This window comes from Ochotona princeps, chromosome 21, assembly GCF_030435755.1.
Source record: "Ochotona princeps isolate mOchPri1 chromosome 21, mOchPri1.hap1, whole genome shotgun sequence".
Lineage (NCBI taxonomy): Eukaryota > Metazoa > Chordata > Mammalia > Lagomorpha > Ochotonidae > Ochotona > Ochotona princeps.
In genome coordinates, this window is record NC_080852.1 from 35,081,360 (window position 1) to 35,105,692 (window position 24,333).

The window sequence follows — 24,333 nt, forward strand, 5'->3', positions numbered from 1 at the left end:
AGCAACCTGTTCGGTTCCATGTGTGATCCCGGGCTCCACTGGGGAAAGCAAAAGGGAGGAGGGACACCAAGCCCACGTTTGTGGTGGGTGGGGAAGGCTCTGGGAACTGTTTCCTCCTTCCCTGATGTAGGGACCCAGCTGGGCTCACCCCTTCCTGGGTTTAGTGGCTAGACCTGCTTGTGTCCTGGTCGCTTCCTCCTGCCTTCACTGAAACTTGGAGGGAGCAACCCCAAGAGAACTTGGGGTCTGAGAGGGCTGAGAGAAGCAGGGCTGCTCAGACACAGCTCCCCTGAGCCCACCCCAGGGCATCCATCCTGCAAAGGAAGAGGCTGACCAGCGGATGAAGGCTGCCACAGGAGCTTGGCTCCGCCTCAGGTTCTGTTTCCCTGTTCAAGAGCTCAGCTTCAACCCCGCCTCCAGCAGAGGGCAAATGTCCTCACAAACAGGAGAAAAAGTTCTTGGATGAACGCTATACTTGAAAGTCTTTTTTTTGATTCTGTCCTGGCACATAAGGCAGAAAATCAAAGTAGCCAGTGTTCTGTGCAGAGAAGCGATGATGTCTCTTTTGAGAAGGCAGGCCATTGTGTGTTCTCGGGCAGCGGCCAGCCTCGGAGTAGAGTGCTGGCGCTCTGAGCAGGCAGCTTGGTGGCAACGCCGGGTCGAAGCAAGAGCAGGTTGGAGTGAGTTGCTGGTCCTCTCCTTCCAGGTACTGGTGGCGAGATTATTTTCTGTGTGCCCGCTGCAGGCCTGTCATAGTTTTCAAATAATTGTGCTGGACACAGGAAAGGGGAGAGAAGGGGAATTAGGAAGGGTGGAATTAAGGGTGCTGCTATGCTAGATTCTGGTGTTTGTGTGCAGCTCTTGGTTTATCACTCCCTCACCCAGGCAGGCCAGACAAACTTAGTGGGGTCCAAGATGCTCCTTGGTCCACACCCTTGAGGGAGGACTGCTGGGGAATCTAGACAGACAGGCCCTGTGGGGCTGCTTCACCCTATGTTTCAGCAGCCTTGTGTATGCAGTGACACATCTACAAAACTACCAGAGGACAGGGCTGGGAACAGAACTCATGAAGGCTCCCAGACTGTGGAGCTCAGAGCAGGTCTACCTCACCCTGACACCTCCTCATTTCATCTGTTGCTGGATGTGCTCTGGTTGAAGTTCCAGCTGCTCCATGTCTGATCCAGCTCCCTGCTAAGGCACCTGCTAAGGCAGTGGAAGATGGCCTGAGTACTACAAGTAGGTGGCCACCTACATGGAAGACTGTGATGGAGTTCCAGGCTACTGGCTTCTGCCTGGTCCAGCTCCTGCTGTTGTGGTCATTTGGGGAGTGAACCAGCAGACTGAAGACCTCTTTTTCTTTCTGTCTCTCCCCCTGCCTCTGTTTTTCCCCCCCTCTGTCACTCTGCCTCTCAAACAAAAAAATTACATAATTTCCCCATTACTTTCCTTAATACAAGAGTAATTCAAAAAGTTTGTGGAAAATGGGATTAAAAGACAGGCTTATTTTGGTGCAAAAATGCTTTTTCAAAATAAGCATTTTCTATTGAACTTCTTGAATATTCTCCTATATATAATTACTGCAAATAAAAATCAACCAATTAAAAATTACAAATAGCTTATAGGAAAGTAAATTAAAATGGCTCTTACAAGTATAAAGAGGCTCAATTTCACTCATAACAAAAGAAATTCAAATGAAAGCCATTTTTCCCATATTGGGCTGGAAAAGGATTTAAAAATGAGCTAACATTTTTGCAGGCAATGCTGGATGCATGCGCCATCCACTGCTCCGGGGGTGCAGATGGGTTCAGCTTTAGGCAGGTAGCACCCACAAACAGACAAATATCCTTTTAACCAAAACATTCACTTCTATAAAACGACTCTCCACGAACTGGCATATTAAGCACAGGTTCACCTTTGCACAAGGTTAGTCACCGCAGCAATATTTGTATTAATGAAGAAGGGAACCTTCTGGATGTCTGTTGGGATGAGATAGGTTAGCTACGTCCTCACAATCAAGTACTACCGGGCAGGGGTCAGAAAGAACAAGAAGTGCATGTAGGTTGACTTCATTCCTCCTCAGTGAGCACTGTCACAGGGGTAAAGCAGAGACACCTGCAGGGGAACACTGGCAACAAGTGACAGGGGCTGCCCGTTGAGCAGGGACAGAGGATTTGGGCTTTTATGTTTCAAAAACTCTTTGAGTTCTTTGAGGGACATAGTTGGGGGAGGTGCTCCCACCTGCTGGTTCATTCCCCCAAATGTCCATAATGACTAAGACTGGACTGGATAAGAAGCCAGGAGCCAGGAACTCAGCTGGGAGTCTCCCACATGATGAGATGGGATTCTGTATTAGCAGGGTCTCATTAGCAGGAAGCCGGAGCCAGGCACTGAAGCCAGGCACACTCCTGTAGGGCCCAAGAGCATCTGATCCAGCATCGAAACCACCAGGCTAAACACCCACTTCCTTTTCATACTCTGCTCAATGTTTACAACACTCAAGCGCATCACCTATTCAAAAACACTACATAGGTAATTATTATATAAATATATATAATTTTAAAAGGATGAGCTTACTGAGTAGTTACCCCACAGGTACCCACCACCTGCTGTTTGAGAAGGCCTCTGGGTGCAGGGGCTGCCTTCTGCCCCCGAGTTACCTTCTGTTCTGTCTTGATTTTGGCATTGTAGAAGGAAACGGAATCAGGACCCTCAGGCAGCACCGTCTGCTGCAGTTGGGTGAACTTGTCCAGATCATCTTCTCCCTGTGAGAGCCACCCAGCACAGGGTCAGGGCCTGTGCTGGCTATCACAACAGTCCCTTCCTGGGACTGCAAAGCCCCTTCTGGGACATCTCCCAGCCTCCGGACCTTCGTTTCCTCTTGGAGACCCTGCAGCTGTCACTTGAGTGGCCGTTGTCTAAGTCCCCCTCCCTGGACCACTGAGCAGAGACACCTGCCTGGGCAGCTGTGGGAGGAGCTGGGAGTGTTCCACACGAGGCCCTGCTCATGGAAAGAACAGAGGGCCCTGCAGGGAGGGTGGCACCATCCACCACCTGTGCTGCTCACCAGGGATGTGATCTTGCTGGAGGGCACCATGCCCGGCCGAATGCTGCCACCCGGCTTCAGCGCCACCTGCACATCCTCAGGGATGACAAACGACTCGTTGTACCAGATGTCAAATTCTGCAAGGGGGCAGGAAGGAATCCCTGTGAGGCATGAGGGAGCCCTGAGGGCACAAGAGAAGCGCTGCAAGTCCACAACTGTCCAGGAATCCTGCACACTTTCCGCTCCAGGCTCCGACCCGGGCCCGGCCCACCCCGGCCCTCCACAGTTGTGGAAACCACACAGCTGAAATCCTTGCCCAGCCTCTACTTTTGCCAGGGAGAAGCTCTGAGGGTGCATCCACCCGCGAACCCAGGCGCCCTGCCTCAACCTTCACAGCGGACGTACCCGTGAGCAGGCGGTGGCGACACTGGTCCACCAGGCGCCGGCAGTACTGGATCTCGGCCCGGAGGTCGAGCAGGTCCTTGTACTCGCTGCGGTACTGCTTCTTGAGCTCCTTGAGCTTCAGGATCAGCTGGAACTCCTCCTCGTCCACCACCAGCACTCCCTTGGACTCATACTGGCCTGAGGGGGAGGCAGAGGAGGTCGGAGAGGAGGCGATATCCACAGGGGTGAGGGTGGGGGGAGGAAAGGTGTTCCAGAAAGAGGGCCCAGTGCTGACGCATCAGGAGGGCGGGGGGCGGGAGCCAGGCGAGGAGGCGGGTAAGGGGAGCCAAGCCAAGGCCTCTAGGGCATGTCCCTTGGGTAGGGACTGTTTGGGGGAGCCACACTGGCAATTTGGGACAAACAGAAGTGGTGGGTGACGGTGTCTGGTACTGCTGCAGGTGCAAAGCTTCTGGTGGGCAGTGGAGGTGAGGGAACCGGAGTTCCCTTACCAGGTCCTTCAGCCTCAATGTGGCCTGTCCCAGGCACGCATCCAGTTTTAAGTATGTAAACATGTAATGACGGACCAAGGTGCAGGCAGAGGGTCAAAGATGAGCTCGCTGGTCACTGCGTCCCCTCCCTGCAGGGATGTCTGGAGCCACACCACCGACCTCTCTGGCTTCCCAGGCCCTCGAAGGGCAGTGTCTAGAAGAGGCTGTCACAGACTGTGGCATGTGAGCAGAATGTCACGACTGATCTGTCATGTACAGATGAATGTCACGGTCAGTTTGTCAGTTTGTTGTGTGTGGGCAGAGCGCCACAGTCTGTCACGTATGAATGAATGTCACACTCGGTCTGTCGCACGTGAGCAGAGCGTCTTTGTCAGTCTATTCATTCTGCTCATATGTGACAGAATTATTACAACACAGACAGCAACAGTGACATTCTGCTCACTCACGGCAGACTTACAAGCGGAGTGTCACAGTCTGTCACATGTGAGCAGAGTCTCTCGCATCTTGGGATCAGAAGGGTCCTGAGGATCTGGCAATAAAGCTGCCCTCTGAGGGGTAAAGGAGGGCAATCCTCCCGCGTGGGAGCTGAGTAGGAGAGACCAAGGGACTCATGCCACCTCTGGTCTGCTCACCTGTGGTCTGCAGGGGCCCTGCACGGGGCAGGGGTCGGGGTAAGGAGGAAATGGGAGTGAGCCTGGGCAGAGCTAGCACTGTGGCCCCTGGTCCTCCATGTCCTGCTCACTGAAGTGCTAGTCCCAGGTCCTGCTCCTGATCAGAGCCACAGCTGGAGCCTGGCATCTGCCCCGAGCAGCCCTGCCAGGTGCATCCTCTGCACGCTGCAGCCTGACAGGCCTTGGCCCACAAGTCATGGGAACCAGGCGAGCATCTTCTCTACACGCAAGCCGGGGGCCCCTCGGCCCAGCACACCTGCACAGGTGCCAGGGGTCCGGTGTGGGGCATGGTCTGACCGACTGTGAGCCCCTCAGCCTTCTAGTATCCACATTCTCATTTCCCATGGTCCCTCCTAGCATGTCCTCCCCGCGCCCCCCACCAAGTCTGACCACGCTGGGCTGTGCGGAGACCATAGCAGGACTCAGGGGACCTCGTATGGATCACCAGCTTCCCTTCTCCTGGGGACATCTCTGCAGGACCGAGAGCTTTGCTCCCCACAGACAGCAGCACATACTGGGGGACCCAGCACCCAGGTCTGAGGTCAGGCAGTAACTGGGACCCATGCTGGAGGGCTGCCAACAGTGAGGTTCTCAGGCGCCCTGTGAAAGGACCGGGCATCTCAGAGATTCCCCACAGCCCCCTCCCTGCTGCCTTCTCAGACCTCCAGGGCCCGGGGCTTGCCCCATGTGGAGCAGGAGGACCTGAGACCCTGCCCCGCAACACACACACCAGGTCCCGGCCACCTCCCCACCCCACATACCTTGCTTCTCCCCTAGTGACTTCTGGAACTCCAGAGCCTCCTTGGTCTCGTCAATTTCCCGCTTGATGGCGTTGATGCGCTGTGTGACCTCGCTGGCTTTCCTGCTCCGCTCGTTCAGGATGGCCTTGTTCTCTTTAAAGATACAGTTGATCATGCTCCCTTGTTCCTTCTTAAACTCCTCAAAGGCCACGGCCTTGGAGGGTGGGGTGCTGGGTCTGGAGTCAGGAGAAGGGGCCAGGGAAGAGAGAGAACTTGGAAGCTGCCAGGCCCTCAGCCTGCTTCCCTGGGTTTCTGTGTGCAGGAGGCAGAAGCCCTCAGTGCCACCTGCCCCTCATATGAGACAGATTGTGTGTTTCTCAGCAAACAAGGGCATGAGAGCAGATGAGAAATAGCAAGCAATGGGGGCGGGGGCTGACACAGTGGCCTAGAGGCTAAAATCCTCATATGGGTGCCAGTTCATGTCCCGGCTATTCCACTTCCCATCCAGCTCCCTGCTGGTGGCCTGGGAAAGCAGAAGAGGACAGCCCAAAGCCTTGGGACCCTGCACCTGCTTGGGAGACCCAGAGGAAGCTCCTGGCTCCTGACTTCGCATCGACTCAGCCCCAGTCGTTGGGCCAATTGGGGAGTCAATCAACAGATGGAAGATCTTTCTTTCTGTCTCTCCTCTCTGTAAATCTGCCTTTCCAATAAAAATAAACAAATCTTAAAAAAAAAATGGGGCAAGCGCAGTGGATGCTAAGGCTATTCCTCTGCCTGTGGTGCTGGCATCCCATGCAGGCACTAGTTCATGTCCTGGCTGCTCCATTTCTGATACAGCTCCCTGGTTATGTTGGTTATAGTCTGGGAAAGCAGAACAAGAGGTACTGAGAGCCTGGGCTCCTGCATCCATATGGGAGACTTGGAAGAAGTTGCAGGGTTCTGCCTCCTAGCTGGCCCAGCCCTGGCTGTTGCAGCCATTTGGGGAATGAATGAGGGCTCTCCCTGTCTCTGTAGCCCTTTCAGATAGATAAAATAAATCTTGACAAATGAACACAAATCTCTGCGAATGTTAGTTTCTGACACATTAGATGAAGCCTTGGTGAAGGGAAAGTGGTTTAATGTGTTACACTGAAACACATCAAAGAGTTAGGTGGTGGGATAGACGCAGGATGCAGCAGGTATAGGAACAATGCAGAAGAAAACCTATGGAACTGAGAGGGGGCTCCGTGCAGGGGTGTGGAGGCCGGGTCATTGGCATGCACACTAGTTGCCCTGTCTTCGTGTTGGGCTCTGCTCCTCATCACTGCACACCACCCCCCTCTTTTATTTCTCTTCCATTCGCAGCCACACATCGAGACTCACCCTGCACTGTGAGCTGACCAGCATGGGAGCTAATGACGGTTACCTGGGTGGGCGTAACTCCTCCTTCGGGGAGTCTGAGGGAAGGCGCTCCATGCTGGACATCTCATGGTCTTGCATAAGTATGTCTTTGACTTCCCCCGGGACCAGCTGGGTCTTGGAGGAGGAAGGCAGGTCCAGGTCCCGGCTGCTCACGGGGCTGCTGGCACCTTTCTTCTTTGCTGAAGACCTGAGAGGAGGCAGGCAGGTCCTGGACACTTGCTCGTGGGCAGTGGTTATGGGTGACACAGGCACCCATCCCACTCTGCTCCCCTGTCCTTTTCATGTGCCTAGGTCAAGGTGGGGTGGTGGCAGGGGACAGAGTGTGACCTGAGCCATGTGGCCAGGGAGGAAGAGGGGAGCACTTTCTTCCCTTTAATCATAACATGGGGGCTTCAGCAGTCTTGGCACAGCCCCCCACAGATTGAAAGCTGCTGAGGGTTGGGCACAAGGGCATCCCTGGGAAGGCCTGGCAGGGCCTCCTCCCAGAGTGATCCTACAAGGACACTGACAGCAAATGGTGTGTGCCCAGCAGCTCTGACCAGGCCCCACCCCTGCTCCCTTATCTCGTGGGTTTTCCTTGCAGGAAGGAGCCCCCAGGTGAGACTGACCTAAAGGAAGATGTCCCCAGCTCTTCCCACCATCCCCTCCCCTCTTCCGTTTGCAATGAGTGTAGCTTGGAGGACCAGGCTGTCACCCATCTGTGACTGAGGCACAGAGAGGCCTCATCCCCAGGCTGGTGTTCTGCCCTTTGCTAGCAGCAGCCCCAGGACACGGTGGGCTCAAGTCTGGTATGACAGTGCACTAGGGTTTTCGGTGGCCTGACACCAGCCAGCAGAGAACTCTCAGCAAAGCAGGGTAACCTTTGGAGGACCAGGAGCCAAGGGCTCTGCAGTGCTAGCTGGCCTCTCACTGCAGCTTGAATGCTCAGTTGTGGGGTGACTTTAGGGAGTGGCTGTCCCCTCTCAACCTGCTGTGTGCAGACAGGTGGCAGAGGTGACCCCTGCGCTATAGCTGGTTCCAAGCTGGCTCCAGCCTTGGCCCTACAGATTGGCTCAGGAGAGCAGTTACTGATGCCTGTCATGACCAGCCAGGAGCAGAGACACCGAAGGGAGAGGGACAGGGCTCAGGACTTCTCCTCCCCTCCCTGAGGAGAACCAGCTGTCAAGCAGCATGGTCCTCTCACCTGGGCGGCACTTTGAATGTCTTCTTGGCCTTGGACTTCTTCCCGGGCTTGCTGGAGGAAGGGGCAGCACCGAGTCCAAAGGCTTGCTCGTCAGGCTCACTTGCTTGGTTGCCATCGACATCCACAAGTCCTGCCTGGAGAGGCCAGCCGGAGGGCTGGGGGTTACATTAAGGGATTGGGTCCCTCGAGGAACAAGCAGACATGACCCTGCACCTACACAAACCTTCAGGTCAGCATACTACCCCCATACGCATGCTGGCTGCTGCTGCTGACTGTCCCCAATAGCTCTGTCCTGGGTCTGCCTACCAAATGTCTACCGTCCACATCAACTCCCTTGTCCTCTGGTCCCTGACTTCACATACGAAGGATTGGAACGTTTGGCACCAAGCTAACTCGGGTATAGTACTCGGGTCTTACTATTAACTTAGTCTTCAAGTTCAGAAAATCATTTTCTTGGCAGAAGCAGTTCTTTCTTGTACAGTGGCACTTTTCCTCTGCCTGTTGCCTTTAATGCTTAACACTGCTCCTTCTGCTGGTCTTGGAGCAGAGACTCTAAGGAGCAAGGAGGGGTGACGATGTCTACCTTCTGGACAGCAGAGATGGTCGTGAAGTCACTCTTGTCCGTGATGGTGAACTTCCTGAGCAGGGTGGACTCTACTTCTTGTTCCTGTTGGCTTGGGAGAGAGCAAGAGAATGCCTTGTTCCTGGGGCTGCGCTGAATTGCTGGGGCGAAAACCGCATCCTGGAGTTAAAGTTGCTTGGGGGAGCCTCCCTGAGATGTATCCATGAGGTAGAGCAGGGAAAGCCAAGGACAGGGCTCACCCACCCCAGGGCATACACCCACTGCCCAGCCCCACCACCTGCCAGGACCACTCTTCTGTGCCAGAGGCACCTGCTCCAAGATGACATTCAACAGGAACTGTCAGCCTGGCTTGAATCATGTGTCCCTGCTTTGGTTCTATCTCTAGCAGGTCCCTCAGAACCACGTGACTCCCACCCCGCTCCGTGACCTCACCTAAGACCAAGGGTCAGGGGTTACTCGTGTGACCTGCTTTGAGCACACTGTTCAATTAGGGAACTCAGTGGCCTCCCCCAACCTCCACCCAAACCAGGGTTCTGCATACCCTGAGGACTCAACTCTTGTTCTGCAAAGAAGGGGTGCCTTGGGATACGAAAGCCCAGACTGCAGGCAGGGAGGTTGGTAGTGCTTGTGGGGAGTGAGGAGGGATGCGCAAGCGTCCTCACCTCAGAACCACCCGGAACTGGTTGAAGACCTCCTGGATCTGTCTGAGGTTGATGATCTGGGGAGGGAGCAGGCAGTGGTCAGTGTGCAGACACCGGGGACCAGGCTGCATCTGGGGCAGTGTGGAAAGTAGGCCCTCCCCTGACCTCCCCTGACCGCCCCGCTGACCCCTTGAGCAAGAGCCATCTGAAGGATGGGGCACCTGGGGCTGGCTTCTCAGTGGAGGGCAGCCCAGCCCTGCTCAGGGGCAGGTTCCCAGTGTCCACCAAGGCTGTGACGGCCACCTTCCGGAAGGGAAGGTCTCTACCCTAGAGAAGCGGCTCTAAGGCCTGGAAACACATTCGAAGGACACAGCTTCAAACACAACCTCTTTGCTTGGACATCCAGCTGCCCATCTTCACATGCAGCCCGTTTCTGACCCCGCCTGAGTATACACGGACTTATCCATGTCTGTGACTACAGCTGTGGGTGGGGGCTCATCGGCCCTAAGGTCCTAAGCCCTGGGGCTCACCCTTGATCAAGGGTTGTCTGGGAACTGCCCCACCCCTCAGGAATCTCAGGCCCATCTCACACAGCTGCGCATAGGGGCAGTCCACACAGCCTGCCCTGCAGAAACAAGGCGTGTCTCTCTGACAAGGCTGTCCTTTCCCACCTTGGTCCACTCCTGGGACCTGCTGTATAGACAGCCAGGGCCACCACCATACTTTAGTGGCTGCCTTTTGGGCCCAGCTTGGTACCTCTGCTCATTGTCCCCATGCCACCAAAGTTCTGGAGTCACTTGGCCATGAGGTAGCTGGGGTCAGTGTGTACTTGACTCTGGGCAGCCTGGCTCCAAGGCTAGACCACCTCTTGTAACGCATGTGTTTAAGGCCACTGGCCGCTCTGTGCAGCCCAGTCTTGTAAGTTGAGGCTGTGATGGGCTCAAGGGCCCTGACCCCAGGGGACCAGTGTCATCCCCCACCCGCTGTGCGCACACATACAGGAATTGTGTCCAGGACGGGGGTGAGGGCAAGCTAGATATAGTGGTCCTTACGTCGATCTCGTCCAGTGTCCCCTCCAGGTACCTCCGCACCTGGGAGTTGATCTCAGCAATCTGAATTTCATCCATGGGGTCATAGGTCACGAGGGTGCGGTTGGCCTTGAATGAGGACAGAGAACACGTGGATGAGCAGTGGCCCTTCTGAGGCTGGGTCCAGGCCCAAGTGGCTCCGCAACTTTATCATCGTCATGCTGAGGGAGAGGGCCTGACCTCCAGGCCAGGCGCTTGGGTCAGAGAGGACAACGGGCAGAGAGGGAAGCCACAGGACATGGTGCTGGCTGCTGAGGGGTGCCCACTGGCCCTGTCTTGGCAGACTCTGCAGGGTAAGGCAGGGTGTGTGCTTGCAGGGTGTGGGGGGACACTGCTGCCTCTGCCTTGAAGTCCCTCTGCATAGTGAATATGAGGCCAGGCAGGCCACCAAGCACCTCCACCCTTGCCAGCTACTCAGCTTGTCCTACTGCTCCGACCTTGAGCCATCATGCAGCCTGTGCCCGGGCCCATGCTGTACAGTCTCCCCTGACCTGGGCATCTTACCAGGCTGTCATGGATGGCCAGTTCTTGCTTCAGCAGTGCCACTTCCTTCTCCAGGTTCTTGATCATCCGCTGCCCAGAAGCAGTGAGGAGGGAGCCGGGGGTGACAGACAGGGTTGTCAGAAATACCATCTGCCCCTTCCATGTTAAGGGCACAACTGCTCATTCTGTACCCTGAAATCTGGGTACCTCAAGGGCTGTGCCCTTGGCTTCTGGGCCATTCCCTCCACACTTCCCAGATGGGGTGAGTGTAGGGTCTGAGAGGGGTCACTGCACCCCCTGGGGCCTTGGCTACTTCCTGCAGGGAGACTGGGAGTGGAGCGAACACTGGTCCCTGGGCCACCCTGACCCCTGACGCCCAGGGCTCCAGGCTCCTCCCCTTCTGCCAGGACAGTGACCACTCCTGGGTGGCCCTTGGGCTCTAGGGTGCTGCTTGTGCACAACCATGGTGTAGACAGTTGGCCCCTCAAGAGCCATCCTGATGGTCCTGCTGATGTTTGTGGCTGCTTGCAGTGTGATGGGCACAGCCCTGCATTTGGAATTTGGCATCCTCATGATGTGTGTAAGGGAAGCAGCAGGATGACCTACCAGGGGCCTGCTCCTGACACACCTCCCACCAGGCTGGGATGTCCCCACCTCTGCCCACAGCCCCCTGGGCTCCAGGGATCTTCTTCCAGGTGCTCCCATAGCTCACACCCAAACCGCCTCAAATCTTTGTTCAAAAACTGCTAAATTAGATGTAGTCTTGCCCCACCACCTGGCACCACCCAGCACTGCTCTAAAAATCTTGTTTCTCATATTTCCCACAGTGTATATCACTTTCTTTTTAAAGATTTATTTAGTTAGGAGGTGGGCTCACTCCCCAGATGACCACAGCAGTGCTAGGTCAGGTCAAAGTCAGCATTCAGGTGTTTCCTCCAGGTCTCCCACGTGGTTTGCAAGGGCCATTTTCTGCTGCTTTCCCAGGTGCATTAGTAGGGAGCTGGATCGAAAGTGGAGCACCCAGAACTTGAACTGGTGCCTATATGGGATGCCAGTGCAGTAGGTGGCTGTATCATGTTCTAACACACTCCAGCCCCATGTTGTCTACCAGAACTTTCTGCGGTGATGGACATGTATACTGTCCAATGACAGCAGCCACAAACTACACGCACTTGTTCCTCGGTCAATGGAAGACTGGGTCCTCTGGGACCTCTGTGGATACCAAAGACCATACAACCAAGGCTGTAACAAAGTGATTTAGTATTCACATGGAACCTATATGTAACTTCCCACATACGTTAAGTGATCTCCAGGTCACCTGTAAAGCCAATACCATAGAGATGCTATGGAAGTAGCTATTCTAACATACAGTTGCATCATTACTTTTGCTTGTTTTTATTTTCCAAATACAAGGCATTTTGAAAAAGAAGATGCTAGGAAAAATCTTTGAGTGGATTTCAACATTTCTGGCACCAAAGAAACTTTCCATTTGCTTTTTATTTTTTTAACTTTCTGTTTTCCATGAACATTTTTCAAGTGCCCTTGTGTTTCCCATGAAGGAGGGGTTGAAGTCTCAGACTCGGAGCCCATGGATACAGAGGGCCACTTGTGCACCTACAGAATCCTTGAGATGTGGCCGGCGTGGCTGAGGGAGTGAAGTGCAAGTCAAACCTCATGTGGGAAGTGATCCCGGTCGTGGACCCTGGAGCTCTGGCCTGCGCCTGGATTTGAATTTGCTATCTTGGGCCCGGTGGCGTGACCTAGCAGCTAAAGTCCTCGCCTTGCATGTGCCAGGATCCCATATGGGCACCGGTTCTAATCCCAGCAGCTCCACTTCCCGTCCAGCTCCCTGCTTGTGGCCTGGGAAAGCAGTGGAGGACAGCCCAAGGCCTTGGGACCCTGCACCGACGTGGGAGACCTGGAAGGGGTTCCTGGTTCCCAGCTTCAGATAGGCGCAGCACTGACCATTGCGGTCACTTGGGGAATGAATCATCGGACAGAGGATCTTCCTCTCTGTCTCTTCTCCTCTCTGTACATCTGACTTTGTAATAAAAATAAATAAATCTTTTAAAAAATGAATTTGCTATCTTTGCTTTTGGCTGTACCTTGCTTGGGAGCACTGATCAGGGCCCAGGTACTTGGCCTCCAGTCCAACCTCCTGCTGATGCACCTGACAGCCAGCAGACAGCAGCCCATGGAACTGAGTTCTGGCCACCCACATGGGAGACCCAGATGGAATTCCTAGTTCTTGCCTCTTGACTTCAGCCTGGCCCACTTCCAGCGGTTGTGGGCACTTGGAGGAATGGATCCATGAACCCAAGTGACAAACCCACATAAGCCTGCCCACAGCCCCTCCCTACCTCTGCGTCATACTTCTCATTGATGGCGGGCTCTGTGGTGACCAGCTTCATCCTGCTGGCAAACCGCAGCGAGGACAGCTGAAACATAGAACAGGCCCCCGTCAGATGGCTCCCCACAGCAGTGAGACCCCAGGGCCCACAGCTCAGCTCGTGGCAGTGCTGTCCTCTGGTGGATGGAGCAAGGAAAGCAGGAAGCGCTCTCTCTCTCTGCAGCCCTGGTCTCACTATACCACAGGATGTGCAATGTCTATTTCTTCAGTCATACGTGACCGTTGCCTACCTGTAGGCCCCGTATCTGGGCTGCCTGGTTTGATATTTTTCTCCCCATACCCTGTCTGCCATCCCATGTTACAGCTCTCTCCAAGGCCCAGCCAAAAAACACTTTAGGGTGTAGGGCGCGTGGTGGATGACAAAAAGAATGTGGGAGCCTTTCTTAGCAAGGCAGCTTGGAGGCCCATGTTTCGTCCTTTTAGCCCCGACTTGCTCCCTAAAGCTTTCCCTGGGGAGGCTGCCAGCATGTTGTTGGCACCCCTGCTTGGGCATCCTGAGTGCCAGGACCCTGGGGCACACGGCCTGGAGGGCCTGAAGGGCACCCTGCAGGCAGCTAGCTCAGCTCTAACCAGCTGAAAGACACAGGCTCTTTGGGGGCAAGCTGGGGTGCGGCCCACATTTGTGTCCTGCCTGCCCCTGCACTCAACTCCACAAGCCACACCTCCAGCCACAGCTCTCCCCTCCTCACATCCTGCGAGGGTCCCAGGCACCAAGGCCCTTGTCCACTGAGCTACCAGGCCCTGCAATTTCCCTTCTCCTCACTTCCAGCCCTTCCCCATGACAGCCACATGTTCCTGATGGAATCACACCTTGCCCCATGTTATCCCTGCCGGGAGCACCTCCATTCACCCCATCACCAGCCTTCTTGCCCCAGCTGATCCTGTGTCTCTTTTTCCACCCAGCTGGCAATGGCTTCCATGTGGGACTCTCACAGGACTTAGAGTCCTGGGCTTCTCTCTCTTCCTGGGCTGGGGACTCTGGGGGGCCCAAGGTCATGTGCCTTTCAAGTCTTCTGAGATGTTCCCCCTCCCTTACAGTGGCAGGTGGCTAACATCTGTTTCCTCCTACAGGCCATAACCGTGTCCTGGACACTGTACTGCTTTGCAATACGTTTGAATCCTTATGGTCAGGAAGAACAAGGAACCAACCGCCTTCACCACCTTGAATCACTGGAGCATCCCTCCCTCCCCCTGCCAGGAGGCACAGCGTTAACTTGGGGCTCGCATCCTGACCCTGGACCCCCTCAGAAACTCGACCTTGGCCTTATCCTCTGGGTTCCTCCATCCCCGACAGTGTCCCAGGCTGGTGTTCAGCTCAGCCAGCTGCAGCTGGCATTGGCTGCCCTGGCGCCTGGGGTTGTGAGATCCTGGCCCAGCCACCACGGTGACCCTCTCGTACCGTTTCTTCCAACTGGGCGGCTTCTCCATGGATGTTCGTCACAAGGACCATATTGCAGTTTCCCCCTGTGGGCAGTGAGACACAGAGAGCCATGAGTCATGTGGGCTTTCTCACAGGTGGCTCCCGGGGCGGGGGGTGGATTGCAGGGTCAGGGGCTGACGGGATCTAAATATTCATCCCCACAAACAAAGTGCAAAAACACTTGAGGGGGCAGGGCCTTGGAAAGTGACAAGGACTGCATGAGGTCATGAGGGTGGACCCCATGATGGGAGTTCTCTCTGGTTCCATGTGAGGCCACAGTGAGGAGGCAGACATCTGCCGATCAGGAAGAGGGGTCCTCACCAGGAGCCGAACCTGTTGGCTCCTCCGCCTTGGACTGCCCACAACCAGAAAGAAGTGTCTGCTGTGCTTGGCATCAGCGCTAAGACAGGTCAGCAGGAACACGCCAAATGTGTGAAGGCTGGGCAGAGAGCAGGAAGGGCCACCAGGTGCCCCTAGAAGACTCCCTCCCTGGAACCCAGTCCCCTCCCTGGCACCAGCCGTCATCACCCAAGGAGTCCTTCAGGGCGTGGGTGAGCTTGCACTGCCGGAAGGGGATGTGGTCCCGCTTTTGGTCCCCTAGGGCGATGATCGCCTGCTCCAGGAAGGACAGCGACTTGTTGATGTAGGTGGCTTCCTTCAGGACTCGGCCGTCGGACTAGAAACCAGAGGCCAGCACGACTTACTCCAAACTGCACTGGCAGGCAGGGCAGCTTCCCTCCTACTTCCCACCATGTTGCAGTGTCTTCCCTCCACATTGGCGATTGCATTCCAGTGTGGGCAACCATGGGCTCTGCTCAAACTCGGAGGAATGCGCAGGGAATGCTCATATGAACGCTGTGGGAATATGAATCACTGTCCCATGAGAGTGAATACGTGTCAGCAGACATGGGTGAATATTTGGGCGCATCACCCTACAAACACGCCAATGTGCTTGTACCAATGCACACGCTCCTAAGGCTTCTTGTAGCAGCGCAGGTGCATGAATTGCTCTTGCAAGTGCAACGCTCATGCTCACACCCAGAGACAAATCTGACTGGCACAGAGCACACCTTGCTAAAGATACAGGTGGCATCATTTCACCCAAGGTTCATGGAACCCTGTGAGGCAGGACATGCCATGACATGCTGCGAGGTTGCATCTGTGCTAACTCTGGCCTCCTGGTACGTTCCCTGGGTTCCACCTGACCTTGCTCAGGGCTGTGCTCACAGGTGGCTGAGCAGGGATGGGCACAGGCACCATGGACGTGACTGGAAACAGTTTCAGAACTTGGTGAGAAGGTTCCCCTGGCTCCCTTGTCTTACCCCAGACTTGCCCAGCCTCTCAGAGCCTGCCAGGTCCACCAGGTTGATTTTGGAAGTGATGTACTTTTCGTTAGATAAGGTCCGAGAATGGGCCTACAAAAACACCCAGAGCGGAAGTTTGACCATCATGGTTTCCAGGCCCCATGGGAGTTGGTCGATTGTCTTTTCCCATCTCACCAGAGAGCTCACACGCACCTCCACATAGATGGTGAAAATGCAGTGTGACCTGGACGAGTGTTTGTTCATCGAGTGCGAGGCTATGATCCTGTTGGTCTCTCCCTGAGAGAGGAAGGGAAACGTAGACAACAGTTTGAAAAACCAAAATGAAGAGGAACCTTGTGTCACTGCCAGCAGCTGGGCTTCCACGCAAGACCGGGTTGGAAACCACCAGAGGAGATGCCTTGGGGTGGCTGGCTCTCTGCTGCCACCTGCTGGAGGACAGGTGTGAAGAGGTACAGCTCCTGGAAAAGCAACGTGATTATAGGACTCAAGAAAACATTCATGAATAGTGCGTTGGATTCAAGCGCCACATCCAACAATCGTGATCCGTCCGTGCAGTAGAATATTAGACAGCCTGGAAAATATTGACAGGTAGTCTTCAACGATAAAGAGTCCAGAATCTTTTTGTAGCAGGGTTTAAGAGAGATGAAAGCAACCGTAGAAGAGACAGGCAGAATGCTGCTGCCAAAATCTTATTGACAGTCATTTCTGGATTGGCAGTTTTGCATTGAAGCAGGCTGAAGCCAGATCCCAGGAGCCAAGAGCTTTGTCCAAGTCTCCCTCCTGGGTGAGGGGACCCAAGCTCTTGGGACAACCCCTGCTGGCCATACCAGCAGGGAAACTGGATGGGAGCATCTGGGACTCGAACTGGCCCCTATGTGGATGCCAGCAGCCAGCTCAGTACCACAGCAGCTGCTTCCTTGGACCTCAGCTGTGTCCTCTCCCCCGCGGAGCTCAGCAAGCATACAGAGCTCATATCAGTTCTCATCCCTAGGTTCTCAAGCAACAGCAGCCGCACTCCTGAACAGCAGCGAGAGTTCACACGTGCTAAGCCCTGGGGGAGGGGATGCAAAATGCCTGACCCCCGCACCATTCTCAGGACTGCCTTTTGGGACATGCATTCTCAGTGTCTTCGCTTTTACACATGTGCACACGGGGACTGAGCCAAGAGACGTGATCTGCTCGGAACTAAAGCTTCATGGACTTAAAGCTCAGGGCTGAACTTGAGCCCTCATGAGCCCCCATTCCACATGCTAAGTCTTCCGTCTGTCCTGCGTCTGCATCCACAACATGGGGCAGGCTTCCATCTTCACTCATGCCAGTGGCACAAGCTAAGTGCCCAGAAGCCCCACCACTGCAAGACACCTAAAGGCGATGGCCAAATTGGAAGACGGGGACCAGCTGTGGGATGGAAGCAGGAACCCGGGGACTGTAAGGCCAGAACCAAGGCCCTCGGTACCCTGAGGGCAGCTGCGCCCACCTGTGGTGGAGCAGCTCTCTCCAGATGTCCCCTCGTGTTCTGGGTAGTGACGTATTACAGAGGAAGCCTCCTTCTGTGTTTCATATTCTAAAGGGTGGGGGTAGACTGGGAGCCACTGGTCCCCACCCCCAAGCCGTCCACTTTCAGACTCCCTGCTCGTCCAAGCGCTCTATTGCTGCTTCCGGGTGGTAAGTCTGTCTTCCTCCCTCAGAGCTTGGAATGCTTCCGCCCCAGCGGGGGGACCTTCCCCCAGTTTCTCAACACAGAACTGCCAAACACTCCCAAACAACATCACACTTTCTGTTCTTTCTTTTCTTCCTTCCTACTCTCAACCTTCATCTTTTTCTCTCCTCCCACGGAGGGGAGGAGGGTCAGTGCGGCATCAATTCTATGAACTCTGAGATTCATAACTTGGGAACGTCTCCCCCTGATCACAGACCCCTGCCCTTCCCGTGTGGCTCACTGCTGCGGGGTCCGGGCGTGAGGGACCCCCGGGGTTGGGTGGGTGGCGGGCTCGGTATTGCTGTAGGCACTGTTGCTGTAAGAAAGTCCTCAATTCTGGCCCAGGCATTTCCATGTATGTATGTGTGCCCATTAAAAAAAAAATCTAAATAAGAAGCTTCAAGTTATCTTTATTTAACAGAAAACTACAAATTCTAGCACTTGTGAAAAAAAAAAAAACTAAGAAGATGGCCTTGTTGTACTGTGGGTGAAGCCACTGCCTGTAGCACAGGCATCCCATAGAAGCACCAGCTTGAGTCTTGGCTGACCCAGCTTTTGACTCTGCTCTCTGCTAACACATCTAGAAAAGCAGTGGAAGTTGCTCCACTGCTTGAGCTCCTGCCACACATGTGGGAGACTCAGACGGAGCTCCTGGCTCCTGGCTCCTGGCTCCTGGCGTTGGCCTAGGTTGGATCAGGCCATTGTGGCCATCTGGGGAGTGATCCAGTGGAAGGAAGATCTCTTTCTCTCTCCTTCTCTCTTTGTAAATGTGCCTTTCAATTAAGTAAATCCTTTCTTCTTTAAAAGAAGTAAACAGAACTTCTAGACTACCAAAATTATTAACCCAGTTGATGTGATTTCCAGCAGGTGAGACACAAAGAAGATAGAATGAATGAATTCACATAAGATCACAGGAAGGAATTTACAATGAATAATAGAGGGAAAAAGTCATAGGGAAAATGGAAAAGTGGGTTAGAGAAACAGGAGAGTTCAGAAGAGTTCAGGAGATGAGCAAGAGACCAGGAGAAGAAGATACTGGAGACAGGGCAGGTGCAGAATTTCCTATAATGGTGGTTAGCAAGCCCAAGGTCGAAGATGCCCAACAGGGACAGATGTTATAGCTGCAGTGGGTTAAGTTGCTGCTTGGGACACTAACATCCAATATCAAGTGCCCAGGACAGAATCCTGCCTTTGGTTCTAATTCAGCATTCTGCCAACATGTCTGGGAGGCAGCAGATGAAGATCCCAGTTCTTGGGTCCTTGCCACCCACAGGGAAACCTGCTGAGTTCCTGGCTCCTGGTCTCAGTCTGGCCCAGCCCCAGCTGTCGCAGATATTTGGGGAGTGAAACCCTGGATGGAAGATCTCTCTCCATCTCTGTCTAGATCATAGTGGGAAGCACTATATGCTATCCAGATTGGTGAAAGTTTTAAAGGCAGAGTAACGAAAAGTCTGACAGTTCGGCATGGGAGTGTATGATTAAAAACAGTTGACACTAGAAAAAGCTTAATATAAATTCATGTGGCATTGTCTGCAGGGTCTCCAAACTGGGAAAACCCAAATGCCTTCAGAAGTAGAACAGAAAGCCACATTGTAATACTTTCCACAATGGACTATAATGATGAAATGAAAAAAAAAAGTATGGTATGAATAAGGTTGAAATTCACATAAAAAGCAAGCAAAAATGACACAGTTTAATTCCACACGACATCTTCTACACAATTTTTTTTTTAAGAATTGAAAAAAATTCGGGCCTGGCACACTAGTCCAGTGGCTAAAGTCCTCACCTTGCATGTGCCATGATCCCAATGGGCTCCGGTTCTAATTCGAGCAGCCCCGCTTCCCTTCCAGCTCCCTGCTTGTGGCCTGGGAAAGCAATAGAGGATGGCCCGAGGCTTTGGGACCCTGCACCCGCGTGGGAGACCTGGAGGAAGCTCCTGGCTCCTGACTTCAGATCAACTCAGCTCTGGTCATTGGGGCCGCTTGGGGAGTGAATCAGCAGATGGAAGATCTTCCTCTGTGTTTCGCTTCCTCTCTTGTATGTCTGACTTTCCAATAAAAATAAAATAAATCTTCCAAAAAAAAGAATTTTGAAAATTCAGGTAAACAGGTGGTAAACCTATAAAAACCAAGTCAGCACAGTGGCTAATTCTGATAGAATTAATATGAGTATTTATAGTAAGAGCTCATCACAGGTTTGGATGTCCTTTTTTTTTGAGATTTATTTTACTTTTATTGAAAGTCAGATATACAGAGAGGAAGCAAAACACAGAGGAAGATCTTCTGTCCATTGATTCACTTCCCAAGCAGCCTCAATGGCTGGAGCTGTGCTGATCCGAAGCCCGGAGTCCGGAGCTCTTCCAGGTCTCCCACGCGGGTGCAGGGTCCCAAGGCTTCGGCCCATCCTCCACTACTGCTTTCCCAGGCCACAAGCAGGGAGCTGGATGGGAAGCGGGGCTGCCAGGACATGAACTGGCACCTATATGGGATCCCGGGGCGTTCAAGGCGAGGACCTCAGCTGCTAGGCTATTGTACCAGGCCCACTTGGGTCTTCTTTAACCATCCTTAAGTCACAGAAAACGTACAGCAAGCATCACTGTCCACGGTGAACCGTGAGGAGTAGCAAGACAAGGATGCTCCCCTGTGGCCATTTGTGGGAGATGAAGGGGTCTGCTTTTCACTATAAACACAAGGATCAGGCAACAATCACCTCTGAGGACAGACATACTGGTTTCTTAAAAAATGTTCATGGAATACATATATCATGCCAAAACTTAGCATGGTTTTCAAGATTTTCTACACCACAATAAACTTTAATTCTATTTTTCGGGCACTTCTGAAGTCCTCTTATGCATGACTTTAAATGATATTGTTTTATTAATGCATAATCCAAGCACCTTCAATCTGTTTTCAGTGTCCAGTTCAATGATTTCTAACCACCTTACAGAACGGTGCCCTCACCAGCATGTCCTTGTTTCAGAAATGGTGCATCACCCGGTTCAGCCCCCTGCGGGCTCCCTTCCCCAAGCAACTGATCTGCTCGGGTTCTCCATGCAGGAGAATCATCCACACGTGTACTTCTGGGACTGCATTGCTTCATTTGTGTGTTTTCAGGGTTATTCGCCAAGGAGCATGTATCGGTACCTGACTCCCTTGCATCACCTGGGTGGACCCGCCTGTGCTCACCCATGCGGTGGTTGACAGGTGTTATGGATGTTCTCCTGTCCTTGGCTGTTCAGAACAGAGCAGTCAAGGCTTTGTGCACACTGTTGTCCTTCATGATGCCTCCTGGGTGGATCACCAGAGCCATCGCTAGGTGGTAATGTTTTAAGAAAGTGCTGACATTAGCTTACATTTCCACCAGCCATGTGTGAGTTCCAGTATAAAATGGTTTTGAAGAAAACAGCATATCCTTTATGTACTGTGGCTGTTCATCCTTATTTTTCTATATTACAGGTTCTCATGATTTAATGTGAACTGCAGATGGGAGCAAAAGAATGATTCCAATCCTATATAGAAAAAATGCACATGAAAGAAGATTGGAAGAAGACAAACTAAAGTATACATCGGTGCTGTCTTATGTAAAAAGAGAGAGAGCGAGAGAGAGAGATTGAATTCTTTTTTGGTCCTACTTTTTCTCAGCACTACCTAAACTTGCCAGATGAGCATATATTAGCATTTACATTCTGATTATCAAAGAAAACAAAAAAGCCAACAGGGCAGGAGGGAGGGAGAGGAAGCAGAGGGTCCCTGAAACTTGGTGACCTCACCTCAAAAAGCAGACTGAAGGCATCCTCCTCCTGACTGGTGAGGTGCACAGACAAGCCCTTCACGAAGACTCCTTGGGGCTTTTCGACGATGGTCATTGGTGTGATGGAAGGTCCCACGTACGGCAGGGTGGACAGGAGGTCAAACAGGCTCTCGTTATAGATTTCCAGGTAGGAGACACGCACAGTGATGGCGTGTGTGGGGCGCTCTTTGATCATCCTGAACACCTAGACCAAAGATTGGACAGCAGTCAGGACGGACCAGCTGGCGTTGGGAGAGGGAAATTCGGGAAGCGTAAGATGGTTGTTCTCCTACAGGCATCCGCAGTCTAGGTGGTGTTGCAGTTATTAGTATTGTTATTATTAGTGTTATTAGCATTATTGTTGGCATTCATTTTCATCATATAGTCTTTGGAAGCTTCTTTTCACAGACGGGCTAACATCTGTGAAATCCCAAGAAGTACAGACACGAGCAGTGTGAAAGTCTCTAGATTCATGGGATCTCACCATCGAAGTGCTTCCTTCACATCTTTTATTTAATCTCTCCCTCTTAATCCCCCCCGTGGTTCATCCTCTCCCAATTACTTAGCAAGCAAGCATCTTTGGACTCACGTTTCCCCATTTGCTGGACCTTACTTTTCTTATCTGTCAAGAAGGGAGTTGGGCTGTAAAATCCCTGAGTTCCACTTTCCCGCTGTAAAAGCCACAGATACTGGGGGCAGTTGGTTACCAGCACCAATGAACTCAAACTTAAACTGTATTTGCTTTAATTATATCTTGATTAAAAATGAACAACTCGGTTATTGCTAAGTTTTTTGGGTATGTTTGGAATAACCTGAGTATGTAAATTTTTCCTCAACGCTAAACTGCGTGGAGTGTAAATACAGATCCAGCATTCCTGATGATTAGTGACTAAACCGAAATGTGCTCCGAGTAAGAAACTCACACTGCATTTCAAAAATCAGAGCCTGGATGGCGTACAGACCTGTTCTTACAGGACAGGGCTGCAAAATCAAGGATGCTACATCCACCCACAGGGTACTCTCAGAACCCACACCAGGTGGCGCCAAAGTCAGGCCCTTCTACCATACCCCAGTTGTACTTTTAGAACCCCAAGGCCGACACAGTCCTGAATGGTCTAGTCCCTCCCTGCTTCTTGTCTTGGTTCCTTCAGGGGCTGGGATGGTGAAAGAAACCAGAGCAGCCCAATCATAGCAATAGGCCAGGGTTCATATTCCTTTTGTTGGAACCAGGAACAGCACGGCAGGCCTCTGGCACAGTTGTGGAGCCACTGCTTGGGACACCTGAGCCTGTACTGAACCTTTCGCGTTCTTGCTTCACTTCCAGTCCAGCTTCCTACTCGGAGTGCACCCTGGGAGGCAACAGATGACAGATCAATTACATGCCAGTGCGTAGCAGATCTACATGGAGTTACAGGCTCTTCCTGGCTTTGGCCTACCCCAGTACCAGCAGCTGTGGGAATTTGGGGAGATGGCAAATAGCAGATGGAAGATAACCATTTCTTTCTTTCTCTTGTTCTCATTCTGACTTTCAAGCTAATAAAAATAAACAACTTTTGGGCCCGGCGGCATGGCCTAGCGGCTAAAGTCCTCGCCTTGAACGCCCCGGGATCCCATATAGGCTCCAGTTCTAATCCTGGCAGCTCCACTTCCCATCCAGCTCCCTGCTGGTGGCCTGGGAAAGCAGTCGAAGACGGACCAAAGCCTTGGGACCCTGCACCTATGTGGGAGACCTGGAGGAGGTTCCGGGTTCCTGGTTCTGGATCGGCGCAACACCGGCCGTTGTGGTCACTTGGGGAGTGAATCATCAGATGGAAGATCTTCCTCTCTCTCTTCTTCTCTGTACATTTGCCTTTCCAATAAAATAAATAAATCTTTCAAAAAAATAACTTTTAAAAAACTTTTAAAAAGCCCAGCGGCAAAATTAGATCGTCCCATCCTTAATTGCAGGATCACAAACCAGCAGGGCTCTTTGATGAAGCAGGACACAGGCTCAGGGTGGGTGTGGGAGAGTGTGAAACCCTGCTTGCTGATGTCTTTAACTCCACCTCTGGTCCTATGTCTCCCAACTCTGGTACCAGCTTCGCTGCAATCCTGCTGAGGACCGGATGTTACTGTTTTAGCAGCATCTGTGGCAGAAACGGGACATCTGTATGGCATCCCTCCCTACCTGCTGCAGGGCACGAGGGAGGATCCCCCGGTGCTTGTAATTCTCAGTTGCCCCCGTCATGGTGTATGTCTTGCCAGCTCCCGTCTGCCCGTAACAGATGATGGTGCCTGCAAACATTGCAAAAACATGTTTTAGTGACATCCAGGAAAATAGCTACAAAGACAGTTCTCTCTTTTCCTAGCAAGTCTGAGGTCAGCAAGGGTCCAGCAGAACAGGAGTGCTTCTATGGAGGGTGGTGGGTGGACAGGAGAGCTGGGACATTTGCAACGCAGAAACAGAATCTGCCCTAAGTCTGGGCCATGGAGTATTTGACTGCCCCCTTCACTGTGGACTCTCAGGGAACACAGGAACTGGAATGCTTCCTAATAGGATGAGGAAGGAGCCGTTTTTTTTTTATCAAGGCCATCCACTGCCAGGGTCTCAAAGTTGGCTAGAGACATCACCTTGTCTCCAGAGGCAAAGGCTTTCTTGGGAGAGATGGAGCAGGAAGGACGTTTCCTGTCCTCCGGGAGAATTCCCTGCAGACAAGCAAAGAGGACTCCTGGTCCAGAAATGGACCATTATGGTCATGCCATGGTCTGGTCCCACTGCCTACCCTGTAAGGCTTCCTTTTACTCTTGCAATGTCCCCACCAGGCTTGGGAATCATTCAGTCACCCTGGGGTCTTCCTCTTCTTCCTCCTGGTTTGACTGGTCTGAGCCAGACCCCATCCCCAAAGCTGCCTCTGGGCATTCACACAGCAGACCAGCTGTGGCCACGGTGGGCTGTGGAAGTCACGTTGGCTCTCATGCCTGGGA

General features: G+C 52.9%; 1 protein-coding gene across 3 annotated transcripts in view; it reads right to left on the reverse strand.

Moving 5' to 3' along the window:
• Positions 1-468: 468 nt before the first annotated feature.
• LOC101517302 (kinesin-like protein KIF9) overlaps positions 469-24,333 on the reverse strand; it is a 29,306-nt gene continuing 5,441 nt past the window's right edge. For 2 of the 3 annotated variants that reach the window (XM_058679033.1, XM_058679032.1), the window contains exons 4-21: positions 23,537-23,643; positions 21,350-21,574; positions 16,074-16,157; positions 15,879-15,971; positions 15,085-15,232; positions 14,536-14,600; positions 13,087-13,164; positions 10,748-10,816; positions 10,208-10,312; positions 9,177-9,232; positions 8,515-8,605; positions 7,932-8,086; positions 6,753-6,935; positions 5,369-5,583; positions 3,449-3,625; positions 3,065-3,180; positions 2,658-2,762; positions 469-772 (exon numbers count right to left, since the gene is read on the reverse strand). In XM_058679033.1, coding sequence (XP_058535016.1) covers positions 722-772; positions 2,658-2,762; positions 3,065-3,180; positions 3,449-3,625; positions 5,369-5,583; positions 6,753-6,935; positions 7,932-8,086; positions 8,515-8,605; positions 9,177-9,232; positions 10,208-10,312; positions 10,748-10,816; positions 13,087-13,164; positions 14,536-14,600; positions 15,085-15,232; positions 15,879-15,971; positions 16,074-16,157; positions 21,350-21,574; positions 23,537-23,643 — 2,123 coding nt within the window. In that variant the 3' untranslated portion in view covers positions 469-721. The remainder of the gene's footprint in view (positions 773-2,657; positions 2,763-3,064; positions 3,181-3,448; positions 3,626-5,368; positions 5,584-6,752; positions 6,936-7,931; positions 8,087-8,514; positions 8,606-9,176; positions 9,233-10,207; positions 10,313-10,747; positions 10,817-13,086; positions 13,165-14,535; positions 14,601-15,084; positions 15,233-15,878; positions 15,972-16,073; positions 16,158-21,349; positions 21,575-23,536; positions 23,644-24,333) is intronic. The other variant, XM_004581333.4, reaches the window with a different exon arrangement.